The sequence below is a fragment of the Monodon monoceros genome, unplaced genomic scaffold, assembly GCF_005190385.1.
Source record: "Monodon monoceros isolate NGI ecotype Baffin Bay Population unplaced genomic scaffold, NGI_Narwhal_1 Super_Scaffold_13, whole genome shotgun sequence".
Classification (NCBI taxonomy): Eukaryota; Metazoa; Chordata; class Mammalia; order Artiodactyla; family Monodontidae; genus Monodon; species Monodon monoceros.
In genome coordinates, this window is record NW_021703769.1 from 71,104,368 (window position 1) to 71,122,902 (window position 18,535).

Genomic DNA, 18,535 nt, shown 5'->3' on the forward strand with positions numbered 1-18,535 from the left:
GCCACAACTAAAGAAGCCTGTGCACCACAACGAAGAGCCCGCACAGCCAAAATAAAATTTTAAAAAAATCAAGTAGGGTTTGACCTTCCCACAGACTGAAAGGAAAATGCCCCCCAACACCCACACATTCGAGGCCCAATATAGTTAATGCACCCTTCAAGGCTGCTCAGAGGGCCTGAGAGGAGTCAAAAAGGACCATGAAACAGAGATATGGGCTCAGCTCTGGAAAGCTCCATCCCCAGAGCTATTCCCTCTAGATGGCCTCTGCTCCCCAGCTCCTCCACACACTACTCCATGGGGCTTTGAGCCCAGCCTCCTATGTATGCCCTTAAGTCACCATCCCATAGCCCTGTGATCCCATCCAGAGACCACAAATAAAATGATGACTATCATAACCCTGGGAAATTTAACAAAGGCACCAACAAACCCAGATCATAGCTGGAACCAAGAAGGCAAGTCATCAAAAGGCTGCGAAACAGAGAGAGACAGGTGGGATTGGTGGGCCCAGAGAGACCTGGAATCCACAGTAGTAAAAGCCCACAGAGGGGGGCTTTTGCAAGACCCTTTCATATCCTTCCTTACCTCACCTGATATTGCTCAATTCTTACCTTAGGCAAAACAGAAATGACCAGACCAAGTTGTCAAATGGAGAAATTAGGGCCCACGGAGGAGCAATGAATTATTTAAGACAGGACTAAAGGTCAGATGTCCAAAAGCCCTTCCACCGTACCACTCAGAGAGACAGAGAGAGACTAGGGACAGAGACAGAGGGAAAGAAAGGAGGGGGGCAGGGGGCAGAGGCCAATAGGAAAGACCCAAGAGCAGAGCAATTCTTCCTCCTGATTTCCAGGGAACTCCGTGGGCAGGGCTTGGCCTCCTGAACCCTTCATTTAAGCCTCTAACCCTTCATTCCCCCTGTGGCTTGATCAGAGCAGCACCATCTTCACTCCTTCATTCCCAAACCCAGACGAGCCGAATTCTAAAGGGAAGAGGAGAAGGATCAAAGCCCCTCACATAGAGTGATACAGCACTTGACAGTTTCACTATCATTGAGCTTTAGAGCAGGGAATACCCATAAAGACTATCTCCCCATCCCCCTATTGCCACCTATTGTAGAGATGGGAGATCAAGGCCCTGAGATAAGAAGTGACTTTCCAGAAGTCCACAGCAACTCAGTCACAGAAATCTAGGTTTCCTTGGGACTTCCCTGGCTTCCATTGCAGAGGGCATGGGTTCGATCCCTGGGAACTAAGATCCTGCATGCTGCACGGCATGGCCAAAAAAAAAAAAAAAATTCTAGATTTCCTTAGTAGGGCATAATAGAGAGGGGCCCTTCCTCCTCTTGCTTGACCTTCATATAAGCTCCCTGGGAAGAACCCTGGGATCCAGGAGAACTAATATTCATCCTGGCTATGCTGAGACTCACTCAGTGGCCTTGGGGCCTCCTCCTATAGAATGTAGGTTCCAAAAGTGCAAGGCATTCTTGTCTGTTACGCCCTCATGTATCTCCAGCCCCAGAACAGTGTCTGGCCCATAGTAAATTCCCAATAACTATCCACTGAATGAATGAATGTCTACAGGGCTAGGGTTAGGGAAGTGTCACTGTGACAGCCTGAAGCCTAAAAGAGAAGACTAGGGAACCATAAGCTTCATCTTCAGTTATATGAAAGGCTAAGATTCTGTCCACAAATATCTACTGGGCTTCCCTGGTGGCGCAGTGGTTGAGAGTCCGCCTGCCGATGCAGGGGACACCGGTTCGTGCCCCGGTCCGGGAATATCCCACATGCCGCGGAGAGGCTTGGCCCATGCGCCATGGCCACTGGGCCTGCGCGTCTGGAGCCTGTGCTCCGCAACGGGAGAGGCCACAAAAGTGAGAGGCCCGTGTACCGCAAAAAAAAAAACACAAAACCCCCCAAAACACAAATATCTACTGAGGGTCCACTATGTGCTGGGTATTGAACTAGGTGCTGGAATTCTGGTGAGAACCCTACAGTCATGCCCTCACCTCAAGAGCTCACAGGCCACTATAATGTGGAATTTTTTTGTGGGCTCCAGAGGGTAGACTCCGATGCAAGGTGGGGGTCTGGGGTGGGGCGGTCTAAGTGATATGCTGCTCAATATAATAGACTCTTTTCTCAGCCTGAGCTGCCCTGAAATGGTGTCGCTGCTCAGAAGGTGGTGAGTGCAGCGGGACTGCAGCGTTCAAGCCGGGCGCCAGCCGCCCACCTGTCAGAAGCTGTGCCAGGAGTATGCGGAAGAAGAGATTTCTGCCTCGGGTGAGGTCACTTCCCACCCCCAGATGCTCTGCCTACAAAACCCTGCAACTCTCTGACGCTGGATCTTTTTCTTTTCTGAATTTCAAGGTCTCATCATGTTGACAGCTCCAAATTCTAAGTCGTCTGCCCAACACGCCCGGACCCAAAAGAAATAAAGCCGAATTCAGCCAGGGTCCTACCACCCACGGCCTCTTGGGATAGTCAGCGCCCCCTCCCCGCCGCGTGGGGGCTGAAGGGAGGTAACTCCGGCACCGGGGTGCCGAGGACGTCGTGGGGAGATAGGTGTTCCAGAGACGGAGTTGACAGAGCCGAGACATGTGACAGTCCAAGCGTCACGTTCTGTGGTCCGAGAGGCTGGGACCGGGCCGGTCACGTGACGCGAGGAGGGGTGCACCGTGGGGTGATGTGAGATGAGGGGCCTCTCAGATTACATACCAATGACGCATTCTCACCCCTTTTGGCAAGTAGATTTCCGTTTGAAGATGCAATAGTTCCGGCGAAGTGGGCGGGTTCTCACGTCCTGGCAATTTTGCTTCCGTTCGGAGACCTGCTGCTTCCGACCTCCGCCTTTCCCTCGGGTGGGGAAGGGACGAGCTCCCGTGCGCATGCTCCAGTCATCCCAGAGGGGGCGGGGCCGAGGCTACTGGAGCGGGAGGGGGGGAAGAAAAGGGAATTCCAACCTGTGGAAACTTGGGGGTCCCCGAGGTCGGCTCCTTCCCCTTGACTGTGGATGGTGCCAGGGAAAGAGCCTCTGGCGGCTCGTGGAGGGGGCAGTTTTGGGGTCCGCAGGGTGAGGGCGGAGGGGAGTGTCAGAGTGTGAGTGGGATACGGGAGTTCCAAACTTAGAATCTTGAGGCCCGCCGGGCTCCGGCGCCGGGGAGAGGGAGCTCGGGCCGCCATGCGGGACAGGACCCACGAGCTGAGGCAGGTGAGAAGTCGGCGCAGCAGGGTTGGGGACAGGCGGACGGGGTGGTGTCTGGCTGGAATGCAGGACTCCTGGTCTTCGGGGCAGGGAGGGGTGGCTGTGGGCTAGGAAGGAAAGACCCGGAAGTCTGTGAGTCCTGCTGGGCGAGAGCAATATTAAGGAAGTGATGCCAGTGACCCCGGCCCTGGCAGGGGGATGACAGCTCGGACGATGAAGACAAGGAGAGAGTCGCGCTGGTGGTACACCCGGGCACTGCACGGCTGGGGAGCCCGGACGATGAATTCTTCCAGAAGGTAAGAGGCTGGGGTCTCGGCCTGGATTCACGAGGGGGCTGGAGGACCCGAGGAGCATAGCGGCCAGGAGTACCCCCATATCTCCTATAGCCCTCTCGGTCATCCTCCCCAGGTTCGGACAATTCGGCAAACTATTGTCAAGCTGGAGAATAAAGTCCGAGAGTTGGAGAAGCAGCAGGTCACCATTCTGGCCACGCCCCTTCCCGAGGAGAGTGAGTCAAATCCTGAGTGTAGAACGCATGCTCAGCCCGAGGGATTGTGGGGATTGTAGTTCCACGCAGGTGGTGGGCAGGGAGATTTGTTGAGGTAGGGGCTGCTGTTTGGGCATCATGGCTTTCTCTTGTTTAGGCATGAAGCAGGACCTGCAGAACCTGCGCGACGAGATCAAACAGCTGGGGAGGGACATCCGCGCGCAGCTGAAGGGTGAGCTTCTAGGACCTCAGACAGATACTTTCCTCTGATCCTGCCCAGCTCCTGGTATATCTGGGGAGTGTGTGGCCCAGAGAGGCCAGTGACATATATCCAGGTCACACAGCAGGCCTAGGTCTAGAATCTCCGTCTCCTGGCTTCCAGTCCAAAGTTCTTTCCACAGCATATGCCTGCCTCTTAGGTTCCCTTATTTATAATGAAACCATTTACATTTGACCCTTGACCGAGGCAGAGGTTAGCGTTGCCACCCCACCCCCCAAGTCATAATATGCATATAACTGTATGGTCCACCCTCCATATCCCAGGTCCTGCATGGGTGGATTCAACTAACCGTGGATCATGTAGTTCTGTAGCATGCATTTGTTTTCTAAATATCCAAGTATAAGTGGACCCATGCAGTTGTGCAAGGATCAGCTGTACTTCTACAATTCTTGCTGACCAGTGTGCATTCTTTGGGCAGGCAGATGGGGGTTTTGTTAGGAGGCCTCTGCATGCCTGTGGGAATTCTCCGATGTATTTATTGCAAAGAAAAATATACTTTTGCCTGTCAGAGACTCAGAATTAGTCATTTTATGATAAATTTTATTTCCAAAAAAACATCCTATGGTCATAAGCACCTCTCTATTGTATGGCTGGGTGGCTGGGGTCCTAGTCCCCAAACCGAATTTCAGAAGCCACAGGTCAAACTCCCCTGCTCTACCAATACTCTTGTGTCTTTCCACAGCCATAGAGCCCCAGAAGGAGGAAGCTGATGAGAACTATAACTCGGTCAACACAAGAATGAGAAAAACCCAGGTGTGTTCATTATTCCCAGAACTAGGAAATTTCAGCTAGTGTTTTATAGATCATTAGATGGCAGATGTGAGAAGGAAGGGCCCTTAGAGATCATCAAGTCCAACCAGATGATTTTCCAAATGGGGAAACTGAGGCTCAGAGAGGAATAGGATTCACCCAAGGTCAAGAACCCAGGTCTCATGACTTCCAGTCCATTATATCACTGCCCTCTTCTCCTCCATTCTGTGAGAAGTTGCTGAGTCCCTAGACATGATCTGGGCTCGGCTGTAGGAGATACTTTCTAGAAGCCAAGATGGGGGGTTAAGCTTGAATAGATGACAAAGACATTACTCAGGTAGGACTTGGTAGCTAATGGCTCTGCCCAGGGAAGAAGAGGGTGCAGTCAAATGGCTGGGAGGTTCCCTGCCTATGTGACAGGGACATCCTCTGCCCCAGGGACAGAATTCAAGAAGTCAGGAAGAGGAACTTCCCTGGGGTGGAAGGTCACTGAAGCACCAGCTTTGTAAGGAGATTTGAGGTGGTCTGAGCAGCCTCCTCTGGATGCGCAGTGAGGCATGGTTTGGAGTTCTTGGAGATCAGAGTTGAAGTAGGTGGGCCCAGAGCTCAGCAAAGACCCCAGATTGAAGATGGAACAGTTTGGGCATCTTGAAAGGGTACAGCTGAAGCCAAGAGAGCAGATGTGTCTTTGAGGAAGGAACTCCAAGGAATAAACAGATTTTAGACATCAGCAAAACGAACAAGGAGAGAGAGCGTTTCGGGGGAGAGGGGGGGCTTGTGGTAGTCACTGGTGTGAGAGGCTGATGGCCCAGGTGGGCCTGTAAAAATCTGGGCAATCGCTATGACCCCCGGGCATCCCAGCACACCTCTAGTCTAAGCAGTGAGGCTGGTGTTCAACAAGCATTCCACAAATATTTGTTGAGGGTCTACTGTGTGCCAGACCCTTTTTCAGCTGTTTGGGATACAGCCGTGAACCAAAGATCCCTATCCTCACAGAGCTTACATTCCAGTGCGGAGAGACAATCACCATAATAAATCAGTAAATTATTTTAGAACATAGGAAGTATTAAGGGAAGAGAGCAGGAGGAGAGGGAATGAGAACATCGGGAGAAAGCAGGTTGCAATAAGGTGGAGAAAACTTCACTTAGAAGGTGACATTGTAACAAAGACTAAAGGCCTTTGTGGGGCCTGAGCATTCCAGGCCGAAGGCATGCAAGTGTAAAGGCCTGAGGTGGGACTGCTCTGCTCAGGGAGGAGTAAAGAGCCCATTGTGGTTGGAGGGAAGGGGTGAGGGAACAGTGTTGGGAGGTAAGGTCAGAGGGGCAACGGGGGAAGGGGCGGGTCATATAGGGCCTTGCAGGTCCTGGTAAGGGCTTCGGCTTTTACTTTGAGAGACTGGGGGAGCCTTTCAAGGTGGTCAAGGCAGCAGGCACCTATGAGCTCATGCTCTTTGCTCACTGTACCCACGGGGATGCTGAAGCCCAGACCGGGCAGGGATCCTCCCAGGAGTACCCAGCTTCTATTCTCCATCCTTAGCACGGGGTCCTGTCCCAACAATTTGTGGAGCTCATCAACAAGTGCAACTCAATGCAGTCCGAATACCGGGAGAAGAACGTGGAGCGGATTCGGAGGCAGCTGAAGATCAGTGAGTTGCGGCGTCCGGCCCACAGGGTCAGGTGACCTGACCAGCTCTGAGCCTGGCCTTTTCCTTCACAGCAAATGCTGGAATGGTGTCTGACGAGGAGCTGGAGCAGATGCTGGACAGCGGGCAGAGCGAGGTGTTTGTGTCCAATGTGAGTGGCCGCAGCCAGCCTCCCTCTGCCGGGCCCCCCGTCCTCTCTGAGTCCTGGCCCTTTTTCATGGAGGGAATCCTGAGGCCCGGAAGGGCACGAATTAGCCTGCCTGGAACCACTCATCAGGGGCCTGGCCCCAGTTCTAGGCGTGAGGGCCGCTCCAAAGCCGAACAGGAAATTCTGAACCTGCTGCTGGTTTCCCTGTGACTTGTCCCTTCACTCCTGTCCACTCTCCAGATACTGAAGGACACACAGGTGACTCGACAGGCCCTAAATGAGATCTCGGCCCGGCACAGTGAGATCCAGCAGCTTGAGCGCAGTATCCGTGAACTTCATGAGATTTTCACTTTTCTGGCTACTGAAGTGGAGATGCAGGTGGGCACCCCAGACAGCTGGCCAGGCTTGATTCAGCCCCCAGACGTGAGACTGTGTTGTGCCTGTCAGCCCACCTCCACCCTTAGCCTCTCTCCCCGGGGCTTTTGTTCCCCTCCAGACTGGGCCAAGCCCCCAGGCTGGCCTTTATTTCCGTCCTTAGCTGTGCCCCCAAATTGCGTCCTCCTGAACAGCTACTTGGATGGCCACTCCTCTATACATTGTACCCCATCCCTCAAACTTGAGCCCACCCCAGGTATGGCCCCAACCCTGGCTTCTCCTCCACCAACAGAATCTACCCTCATACTTCTGAGAGCTCCACAGCTGCCCCCTAGAGGGCCTGCCTCCTAAAATCTGTACAAGGATGGAGTGGGAGGTGGTATTCTTCCCCCGGCCCTTATCTCAGGATAAAGGGGGCTTCCAGCCCTGTCCTGGAGGAGCTGACCCAATGCTCTTTCGCAGCTGGGAGTCATGGGGAAGAGCTTTCACTCGGTAGGAGTACCAGGATAGGGAGAGCTTCACAGCAGCAGGGAGACAGGCCTAAAGAACACGACTTCAGACAGACTTGTGAGGGGACAAAAGTTCACCCTGTGTGAAAAGATAGGAGCCATGTAAGGCACTCAGCTCCCAGCCAGCACTGCGAGTAGAGGTTGTATGGGGAGAGGGAGCAGGACAGAAGGGATCACATGGTGGAAGGGGGCCTCGAAGCCACCTGCAGGAGAGCGGTCTTTGGTCAGATGTGGGCCTGCCTCCACATCTTTGTTAGTGCAGTGTTCTCTGCCAGGAATGTCCTTCAGTCATTTGTGGTTGGGCTGGGCAGACTGAGGAGCTGCTGGGCCCTCCACCCCCAGTCATTCCTACCTGCCTGAACCGCCCCCTCTTCCGAACAGGGGGAGACGATCAACAGAATTGAGAAGAACATTCTGAGCTCAGCAGACTATGTGGAACGTGGGCAGGAACATGTCAAGATGGCCCTGGAGAGCCAGAAGAAGGCGCGGAAGGTCAGCCTCCCCCCACCTCACCCCCCGGGTGGCCCTCCCTCCCCTCCTGAGTTTCCCTGACCCCACTCCTCTCCCACAGAAGAAAGTCTTTATTGCCATCTGTTTGTCCGTCACTGTCCTCATCCTGGTGGTCATCATTAGCGTCTCCACGTTGGTTTGATAGCGCTGCATATTCTCGGTGAGATACTGTGGGCCTGCCCCCTGGCCTGCCCCATCCCTGACCCCAGCCTTTCCTCCTCCCCTCAGACCCTCTTCTGCACTCCTTCCCTTGCAGGCACTAAGAGCGCCAGGGACCCTGGCTCTACCTTCTCTCCCAGCAGCTGGGGGTGGGCAGGACAGAGCCTCCAGCCAGACCCCTTCCTCACACTGGCCTTGTGCAGAGGGGCAGACGGTCCTTCTGGGGTCGGCAGCCCCTCATCCATGGGGGCCTCCCTCCTCCAGCCACAGTGCCTGGGGGCGGGCCTGCACTGTCCTGTCTGGCTGGGACATGTGGTTTTGTAAGAAATTAAAAAAAAAAAAAAAAAAAAAGCTTGGAGATTCCCCTGTGCATGTGTGTTCCTGAAAAGGCTGGTCCAGGGCCTCCAGGTAACCAGCCTCCCACCTCCTGGCCACCCTTGGGGACAGGCCCAGCCCAGGCAGGCTCAGATCAGACTGTCGTAGGTGCTGTGAGCACACCAGGCTGGCAGTGCCCTTCTACTCTCCCATGAGAATGAGTGGGGCCGGGAGGGTGTAACACCCACATCTGGCTGTGACTACCTAACCCCAAAGGAGTGAAGCTGAGCCAGGCCAGGCTGGGACACAGGTGGTGTGTGTGTGTGTGTGTGTGTGTGTGTGTGTGTGTGTGTGTGTGATCTATGGGCATTCCTGAGGCCAAGAAGAAGAGGCACTATGAAAAAGTAATTGAGCCTGTTACTTTGGATATAGTGGACTCAGAAGGGCCTGTCTCAGAGGGGGCGAAGTTTGAGTGGCGTGGCAAGTGAGGAGGGGCCAGTTATGGGAAGAATCAGTGAAGAGGTTGCCAGGCAAAGGGTTCAACAGGCCAGGCCCTGTGCCCAGAAAAAGGCATTGCCTCTTATATGAGTTCAGGTTATGGAGCCAGGCACTGTATCAGCTCATCTTGTTTCTCAGGGGTCTTGTGGCTGAAGCGGGTAGAGGAGGCAGAGGAGCCTGACCCCAGGGTTTCCATGACTCACCTGAGCTCCAGGCTTCCACTCTAAATGTCTAAGAGTTCCAAGTCCCATGCCTAGTTTCTGCAGCTGGGTGTGGCGCCTGTCCCCAGACACCTAGTTTCAGGGCTCCTGGCTCCGAAGCCTGGTAAAAAGAGGGAGGTGCCTGATCCTGACCAAGGTCTGGGAGCCGGGTTCCAGCCGCCCTGTCCCATCGCACTTTCGATCCCACAGGTCACCGCTGCTGCTCCTGTAGCCCAGCCCGTCTGGTTGCAGTACCGCTCGCTTCGGCCACCAAGTATGGGGTGCACACGCGGGTGCCGGGGCGATGCGAGCGATGAAGGGCTAGCTGTGTGGTCGTTGGTGCAGACTCGGACCCGCCCCTGGACCCGGGATGGGGGAGGGGTCAGAGGGCGGGATTGGGCCCCAGTGACGTGGGACAGGACCGCTCAGCCTCCATCCGTGGCTGGGCGCCCGCCTGCAGCGCCTCCCTGTGGCCCTAGAATGGCGGTTGCTCGGTGCCTGCGCCAGATCCGAGGGTACACTTGGCCCCGAGTGTACGGGGTGTGGCTGAAGGGTAGCCCGGTCGCCACTTGGAAAACGACTGACTAGCGGACCTAAATGTTGTTCCTGAAGAGCATCAGGATTGGTCCGTAGGGCGTCCTGAAGGAGTGAGCACCGGGTATTAAACAGCAATTAGAGGACGCTGATGTGGGCGGGGCCTCAGAGCGAGTCCTCAGTCGCACCCAAAAGCGATTGGATCACAGAGCTCAAGGGGCATGATCAAAACGCCAAAGGAGACGGAAGGCGGCTGGCCAGTGAGAGACTGGCAGGCGTGCGCCGGGAGTCAGAACCTCACGCGAGAAGGCGTGGCCGGGTTGCTCTCCCTAGCTGCTGGGACTTGCGGCTGGTCGAGTCTGGGAGGTTACCCACGCCTTCGTCCTGTCTGAGATCCTGTGTCCTGTGTACAGAAGAAACTCTAGACGCCTACAGGAAGGAACCCCTCATTTTCAGAAGCGTTCGAACACTATGGATGCCCACCCAATGGGGAAACTGCGGAACCGGATGGATCCTGCCCCAGGGGAAGACTGATTTGGACGCGGGGTCTCTGCGCTTCCCTGATTCTCCATTCTCCATCTCTTCCCCTTGCGGCCTGCTTCTTCAGCAGAATCCTGTTCTTTTGGTCGCCTTTGTCCAGTCCCCCATTTTTCTGCCTTCAGAATCAAACTGCACGACCCATGGTACCTACTGGAATCTGATAGAGATTGTCAAGCCGACGCGGAGACTGCCACATCTACGCAGCTGGGTGTCCACGTGCAGCGTGTGTCTTCCGCTTGGCCGTGCTGGACAGCGCCACCCTGAAAGGCTGCTTAACCGTCTCACCCAGGACACCATCCAGAACCTCCTGGAAGAGGTGGCTAGACGGCCAAGCGAGGGCTCACATGCCGGGCTCAACAATTTGAACTTTTTCTGTGGGCTGTGGGGACCTATAGAAGATTTTTGAACAGGTGAGTGGCAAGTTTGGAGCAGACTTAGAAGACAAGTGCACCGGAGGTTTCACAGGCTTCCCTGCATATACCCCTTCCCTGTGGGAAACCGACCTGAGTGAGGGGCTAAGGGCAGGTTTTGCACTGAAATCCTGGCTTGGCTGCTGTCAGCCCAGCTTTCAGGGAACATGGCCTGTGTTAGTTGTGGCTTTTCCAAATCATGTTGTATCACCTTTCACCTGCAAGCCCTCTCCACTTACTCCCTCACCCGCTGAATATTTCATGCTTCAGATTCTTAAGAAAAGGAACCTGACTGGTCTAGGTCAGGCTACATTGACCTACCTATGCATTGTCTACCTTGAGTCAAGATTTTACCCTTGATCAAGATGTATGAGAGGTGTTACGTGGTACAAAACGCTGCAGCAGCGTGCATATGAAGCAAGAATGGACGAGTTCAGTGATTGATGTCAGTTTCTGGTACAGCCCTGTGGTAGATTATTGTTCCAAATATATGCTGTCCTTCCTACTGGGCCCCTCTCTTTAGGAGGATTATACATTCATGCCCCACTTACAGTGGGCTTGGCTATGGCCAGTGGAATATGAGTAGAAATGCAAAGTACCACTTCCAAATAGAAGCTTTAAGCACCAATGAGTATTCTGAGAGCTTCCCTTCTCTTTTTCCTTGGCCATGAAACTGTCAGTTGCCAGATCAAGACTTCTTCAGCCTGGAACCCAGAATTAACAGGACATGAAGCTGAGCTGTAGCCCACCTGTAAAATGATGTGTAATGTAAATGAGAAACTTCTCTTGCTGTTAGCCACTGATATTTTGAGGTTGGTTGTTACCACATCAACAGTCCTTTCAACTGTTACAGAATTATTACCCAGCAGTGGGGTGTTGCTACAATAAAAAATAAACCTGAATTGTGTGTCATTGGCTTTGGAGCTGGACAGTGGCTGGTGAGGAAACTACCATTGGAAGCTGGAAAGATGGTGATGTGTGTTATGCAGTGGTGAAGCACTTTTTTAAACTGTAAGCTGGGAATAGAACTAAGAGTATAAATAATGTCCAACTGAGTTTAGAGCTTTAGGCAAAAAATTGGGGAAAGAGAATATTGGTAGCATGCCTTGGTTGCTATTGCGTGCATTTGACAAGTTACTGTAAGAAAGAGATGACTCAGAATATAATTGGCCAGTTTTTAAGCAGAAATGGAAGAGAATATAGAAACTCCAGGCAAGTGATCCAGATTTTTAACCAGTGAAAGATACAACTTGACAAGGCCGTTAAGGCACAAAGTTTTATTAAAATTCATCTTTGTGGGACTTCACTGGTGGCGCAGTGGTTATGAATCCACCTGCCAATGCAGGGGATACAGGTTTGAGCCCTGATTGGGGCAGATCCCACATGCCGTGGAGCAACTAAGCCTGTGCGCCACAACTACTGAGTCTGCACTCTAGAGCCCATGAGCCACAACTACCGAAGCCTGCGTGCCTAGAGCTTGTGCTCCACAACAAGAGAAGCCACTGCAATGAGAAGCCCGCACACTGCAAGGAAGAGTAGCCCCCGCTCGCCTCAACTGGAGAAAGCCCACGCGCAGTAATGAAGACCCAGTGCAGCCAAAAATAAAATAAATAAATAAATTTATTGTAAAAAAACAAACTCATCTTTGTGGCAAGGGCCATATCAAGTGTATGGCTCTCATGCCTTATGTAAAAACCTCTGACTTGGTCGAAGTGGTTTCCAGTAAATCCTTTCAGTTATACAAGGTGATTCAGGGAAAAGAGATTAAGAGTGTAACTCTCCATTTGCCTACAACTAAGTCGAAAAAGAGGCATGTCTGGGGCTTCCCTGGTGGTGCAGTGGTTGAGAGTCCGCCTGCCAATGCAGGGGACATGGGGTCGTGCCCCAGTCCGGGAAGATCCCACATGCCACACAGCGGCTAGGCCGGTGAGCCATGGCCACTGAGCCTGCGCGTCTGGAGCCTGTGCTCCGCAACGGGAGAGGCCACAAGAGTGAGAGGCCCGCGTACCGCAAAAAAAAAAAAGAAAGAAAGAAAGCTGCCTTATTAAAGAAAGGCATAACCTCCAAGTGTTCTCAAATGTGGCCAAGGAGAATAAATGGAAAAGGATGGGCCATTGTAAGCGCAGAGCCAGGACATTCCTGGTGGTCCAGCGGTTAAGACTCTGCACTCCCAATGCAGGGGCCTGGGTTCGATCCCTGGTCAGGGAACTAGATCCCACATGCTGCAACTAAAGATCCCGCATGCCACAACTGGAGATCCCGCACGGGGCAACTAAGACCCAACTAAGACAGCCAAATAAACAAACAAAGGCAGAGCTAAGGACATGGAGAAGAATGAACTAGGGAACTAGTCCCAGGAAGCAGTCCCACTCCCAGGGGAAGGAGGGGGTCCTTTTCAACATCTGCCCAGCGGGATTTTTAGAATTATCATAGACCAGTAACTTCTGTCTCCCATTTTTCCTTCTGAATGAGGGTGTTTACTGCTATTATCCTGTCCCTGTTCCACTTCATATGTTGGATGTGGTGGAGGGGACAGAGATAACTTGTGATTGATTGATTGATCTGTTTATCTAGTTATTTATCTATCTAGTTATCTGTTTATCTGTTTATTTACTTTGGGTCATAGGTCTCTGGATCAAGAGATGCCACATCTGGACCTGATATAGAGACTATCAGAGGTCCTGGATTTGAGCCTGATGCCATGATTAGATAGGTCATTTGGGTGGTCTGCCTCGAGACAGGGATGCATTTATTTTGCATGTGGAGGAAACACAAAAGACAGTATTTGTGACAAAGAGGGCAGACGGGGGAAGATTTTACAATTGTTCAAAAACTCATTGGCCTTCCCTGTGGGGCCCCTCCATACGAAAAGATTATATATCCCCACTCCACTGACATCAGCTATGGTTTGCTTTAGGCAATGTAACTTGAGTTTCTTATTACTCCTGGCACAAATTACCATAAATTTAGTGGCTTAAAACAGCATACATGTATTCTTTTATAGCTCTGGAGGTCAGAAATCCAAAATTAGTTTCACTGGGCTAAAGTCAAGGAGTTGGCTGGGCTGGCTCCTTCTGGAGGAACCATTTGCTTACCTTTTTCAGTTTCTAACTGATGCCTGCATTCCTTAGCTAGTGGCCCTATCCTCCATTGCAAAGCACATCATTCCAACCTTGGCTTCTATCATATCACCTTCTCCTCCCACTCTGACCTTCCTGTCTCCCTCTTATAAGGACCCTTGTGATTACCTTAGGCCTATCCAGATACTCCAGTATAATCTACCATTTCACCATCCTTAACTTAATCACATTGGCAAAATCCCTTTTACCATGTCAAGTAACATTCTCAGGTTCCAGGGATTAGGATGTGGACATATTTGGGGCACCATTGTTCAGCATACCACACCACCCCAATCCACATTTAACTGATTCTTTCATTTATTCCCAAAATACTTATTGAGCAAGACTTACACACCAGGCATTATGGCGGGTGCTGGAGAAATAGAGGTGAAAATTCAGACAAGGTCTCTGCTTTCATGGAGTTTATATTTTAGTGGAGATGACAAGTAAAGAAATAGCTAAGACATCCCAAAACCAGGATATGTATTATTAAAAAATTAAGCAGTGTGTTGTGACAAAAAATTACAAGGGGTTGGAGACGGCTGTTCTAAAAGATAGTCAGGAATGGTTTCTTAGGGGAGGTGATTAATCCAAAGGGCAGAACTGAGAGCTCAGAAGGCAGAGCAGAGCCGTGGAGGGTTACTTGTAGGCCTGGACACCTAAAGAAATTTGCCCGGCCGGCTTTTGAAATTGCTTTGGATCAGTGACTCCTTTTTACCTTCCATTTCTTCCCTTTTTGAACCAGAATGTCTATAACTATTACCCTATGCATGTCTCAGCATTGCATGTTGGAGTACATGACTTGTTTCTTTAGTTTCATAGGTCCACAGATGGGAGGAATTGTGCTCCAGGATGGATTATATGCAGATGGGTCTGCATATAATTTAGATAATGAGACTTGAGACTTTTGGTTTGATGAGATTTATATGAGACTTTTTTTTTTTTTTTTTTTTAACTCTGACTTGATGCTGTAATGGGATGAGACTTTTAGGGACCTCAGAGGAAGTGAGTGTATTTTGTGTGTGGGACAGACATGAATCTTTGAGGGCTAGAAGGTGAACTGTGGTAAGGAGAATAATGGCCCCCAAAGATTCCATGCCCTAATCTCTATGAATATGTTACCTAACATGAGAAAAAGGGCTTTGCAGATGTAATTAAGTTTACTGATCAGTTGACCTTAAGATAGGGAGATTGTCCTGAATTATTCATGTGGACCAAATGTAATCATATGAGCTCTTAAAAGCTGAAAAGCTTCTCCAGCTAGCTACAGAAGAGGAAGACAAAAGTCAGAGAAATTTGAAGCAGGAGGAGTCAATGTGCCATTGCTGATCTTGAAGAGGGAGGGGCTCCTAGCCAGGGAATGTAGATGGCCTCTAGAAACTGAGAACAACCACTGGCTGACAGCCAACAAAGAAACAGGGACCTCATTCCTACAGCCAAATGGAACTGAATTCTGTTAATAACCCAGGTGAGTCTGGCAGTGGATTCTATGCCAGGGCCTCCAGATAAAAGCTCACACTGGCCAAGACCTTGACTTCATCCTCATGAGACACTAAGTAGAGGACCCAGCTGAGTCAGCCTGGACTTCTGATCTATAGAACCATAAGATAAGAAATGGACGTTGTTTTTAAGATGTTAAGTTTGTGGTCATTATGCAGCAGTAGAAGCAGTAAGATTTGAGCTGAGACTTGAACAGAAAGAGCATCATGGGCAAATCTAGGATTGTGGGTTCCATCCCCAGGAAGCAGCAAGTACAAAGGTCCCAAGACTGGGAAGAAAATAAACAGAAGGCCAGCATGGCTGGAGCCTGCTGAGTGTAAAAAGTAGGTAAGAGATGAGGTCAGAGCTGGGATAGGACTTGAATGGAAAGCAGGCTCCAGGGAGAGGGCTTTTAGTTGAGAATGGGCTGTGCATAAGTAATTGAGAACAAGTCTCCAAATCTCCTTGGTTGAATCTAGAATGACCGCCCCATCTACAAAGCCTGCTGCCTTCCCTTACCTCTGCCTCAGCCCTGGTTCTGGAGTTTTCTCCTGCAAGGAGTCCCAGTTTATGCAGACATTCAGCTGGGGAGGGGATCATGACTGAAGTCCAAAGTACAGACTAAGGAGTGATGCCAGCTATTGCCCCAGCAGCGGGGCCTATGATTTTGCATTCCCAAGATGCTTTCACTACCTGGGACAGTCCTGGCAGAGAGTCAGGGAATTAAAGGAGGTTGGGGCAGAAGAAAACTGAGGGCCAAAAGTCAGACTGTCTGGGAATTATCCAGATAACAAAATGGGACAAAGACATCACAAGAAAAGAAAACTTCAGATCACTATTTCTTATGAATATAGATGTAAAAATCCTCAACAAAATACTAGCAAACAAAATTCAGCAATATATAAAAATGATTCTATAAGTGGGATTTATCTCAAGAATGCAAGGTTGGTTTAACATCTGAAAATCAATTAATGTAATAAAGAATATTAGTAGAATAAAGAACAAAAACCCTCTGATCATCTCAATAGACACAGAAAATACATTTGACAAAATCCAACAACTTCGATTTTCTTTTTTTTAAAAATTAATTTATTTTATTTTTGGCTGCATTGGGTCTTCATTGCTGTGTGAACGCTTTTCTCTGGTTGCGGTGAGCCGGGGCTACTCTTCGTTGTGGTGCACAGGCTTCTTATTGCGGTGGCTTCCCTTGTTGAGGAGCATGGGCTCTAGGCGTTCAGGCTTCAGTAGTTGTGGCACGCAGGCTCAGTAGTTGTGGCACATGGGCTTAGTTGCTCTGCGGCATGTGGTATCTTCCCGGACCAGAGCTCGAACCTGTGTACCCTGCGTTGGCAGGTGGATTCTTAACCACTGTGCCACCAGGGAAGCCCAACAACTTTGATGTTTTAAAAAAGCTTAAGAAACTAGGAATAAGAGGAAACTTCCTTAACTTGCTAATTATCAAAGGACATCTGTGAAAAAGTCACAGCTAACATCATACTTAAATGATGAAAGACTGGATGTTTTCCCCCTCAGATCAGGATGTCTTCTCCCATCACTTCTATTTAACCCTGTAGGCAATAAAAAGAAACAAATGGCATCCAGACTGGAAAAGAAGAAGTAAACAATCTCATTTTACAGATGACATGATCTTGTATATAGAAAATCCTTAGGAATACACACACACACAAATATTAGAGCTAGTAAACTGGTTCAGCAAGGTTTCAGAAAACAAGAACAATGTACAAAAATCTATTGTATTTCTCATCACTAGCAATGAACAATCCAAAAAAGAAAGAAAACAATTCCATTTACAATAGGAACAAAAGGAATAAAATACTTCTATATAAATTTAACAAAAGAAATGTAAGATTTATACACTGAACACTATAAAACACTGTTGAAAGAAATTAAAATCTAAATAAATTTAAAAACACCCCATGTTCATGGGTCAGAAGATTTAATATTGTCAAGATGACAGTACTCCTCAAATTGATCTACGGAGCCAATGCAATCCCTATCAGAATCCCAGACAGCTTGCTTTTCTTTCTCTTTTTTGCAAAAGTTGACAAGCTGATCCTAAAATTCATATGGAAATGCAAGGGATCTAGAAAAACAAAACTAATCTTGAAATAGAAGAACAAGTTGGAAGACTCACAGGTCCTGATTTAAAATTTTACTACCAAGCTACAGTAAGCAAAACAATGTGATACTGGCATAAAGAAAGATATATACCCAGGGAATAAAATTGAGAGTCTGGAAATAAACCCTTATATTTACAGTTAGTTTATTTTCAACAATGAAGTCAAGACAATTCAGTGGAGAAAAAATAAGTCTTTTCAATAAATGGAGATGGGACAATTGGATATCCACATGCAGAAGAATGAAGTTGGACCCTTACCTCAAACCATATACAAAAATTAACTCAAAATGGATCAAAAATCTAAATGTAAGAGCTTTTAGCTATAAAAACATAGTTTATTTGAAAAAAACTTTTATGCATTTTAAACTTTTACATTTATAACTAAATTATAAACTTTGTAAATGTTTATAAAACCCTTGTATGAAAATATAGGCATAAATTTTCACGACCTTGTATTAGGAAATGGGTTATTAGATATGGCTCTCAAAGCACAAGCAAAAATAGACAAAAATAGACAAATTGGACATCATCAAAATTAAAAATGTTTGTGCTTTAAAGGGCACCATCAAGAAAGTAAAAATACAACCCACACAACGGGAGGGAATTTTTGCAAATCATAAGGAACTTGTATCTAGATTACATAAGTCTTACCACTCAACAGAATCAATCCAATTTAAAAAATGGGCAAAGGGGGACTTCCCTGGTGGTCCAGTGGCTAAGACTTGGTGCTCCCAATGCAGGGGGCCCGGGTTTGATCCCTGGTCGGGGAACTAGATCCCACATGCCACAGCTAAGAGTTTGCATGCTGCAACTAAAAGATCCTGCGTGCCGCAACTAAGACCCAGCACAGCCAAATTAAAAAATAATAATAATAGTGGGCAAAGGACTTGGAATAGATATTGATCCAAAGACGATATACAAATGGCCAATAAGCCCATGAAAAGATCCTCAACATCATTTGCCGCCAGGGAAATGTAAATCAAAACAACAAATTTACACCTACTAGGATTTGTCCACCCAAAAGTACAGGTACTTCCCTGGTGGCGTAGTGGTTAAGAATCCGCCTGCCAATGCAGGGGACATGGGTTTGATCCCTGGTCTGGGAAGATCCCACATGCCACGGAGCAACTAAGCCCGTGTGCCACAACTACTGAGCCTGTGCTCTACAGCCCGCGAGCCACAACTACCGAGCCCGCAAGCCACAACTACTGAGCCCTCATTCCACAACTACTGAAGTCTGCG

At 49.4% G+C, this 18,535-nt stretch overlaps 1 protein-coding gene across 1 annotated transcript; it reads left to right on the plus strand.

Annotated features, from left to right (window-relative positions):
* The first annotated feature begins 2,877 nt into the window (after positions 1-2,877).
* Positions 2,878-8,406, plus strand: STX4 (syntaxin 4). Its single transcript, XM_029222291.1, has 11 exons — positions 2,878-3,204; positions 3,393-3,494; positions 3,607-3,706; positions 3,843-3,917; positions 4,648-4,718; positions 6,252-6,360; positions 6,432-6,508; positions 6,746-6,883; positions 7,771-7,881; positions 7,961-8,059; positions 8,156-8,406. Exons 1-10 carry the CDS (start codon positions 3,175-3,177, stop codon positions 8,039-8,041), a joined length of 894 nt encoding a protein of 297 aa, XP_029078124.1. The 5' UTR covers positions 2,878-3,174; the 3' UTR covers positions 8,042-8,059; positions 8,156-8,406.
* Positions 8,407-18,535: the final 10,129 nt, after the last annotated feature.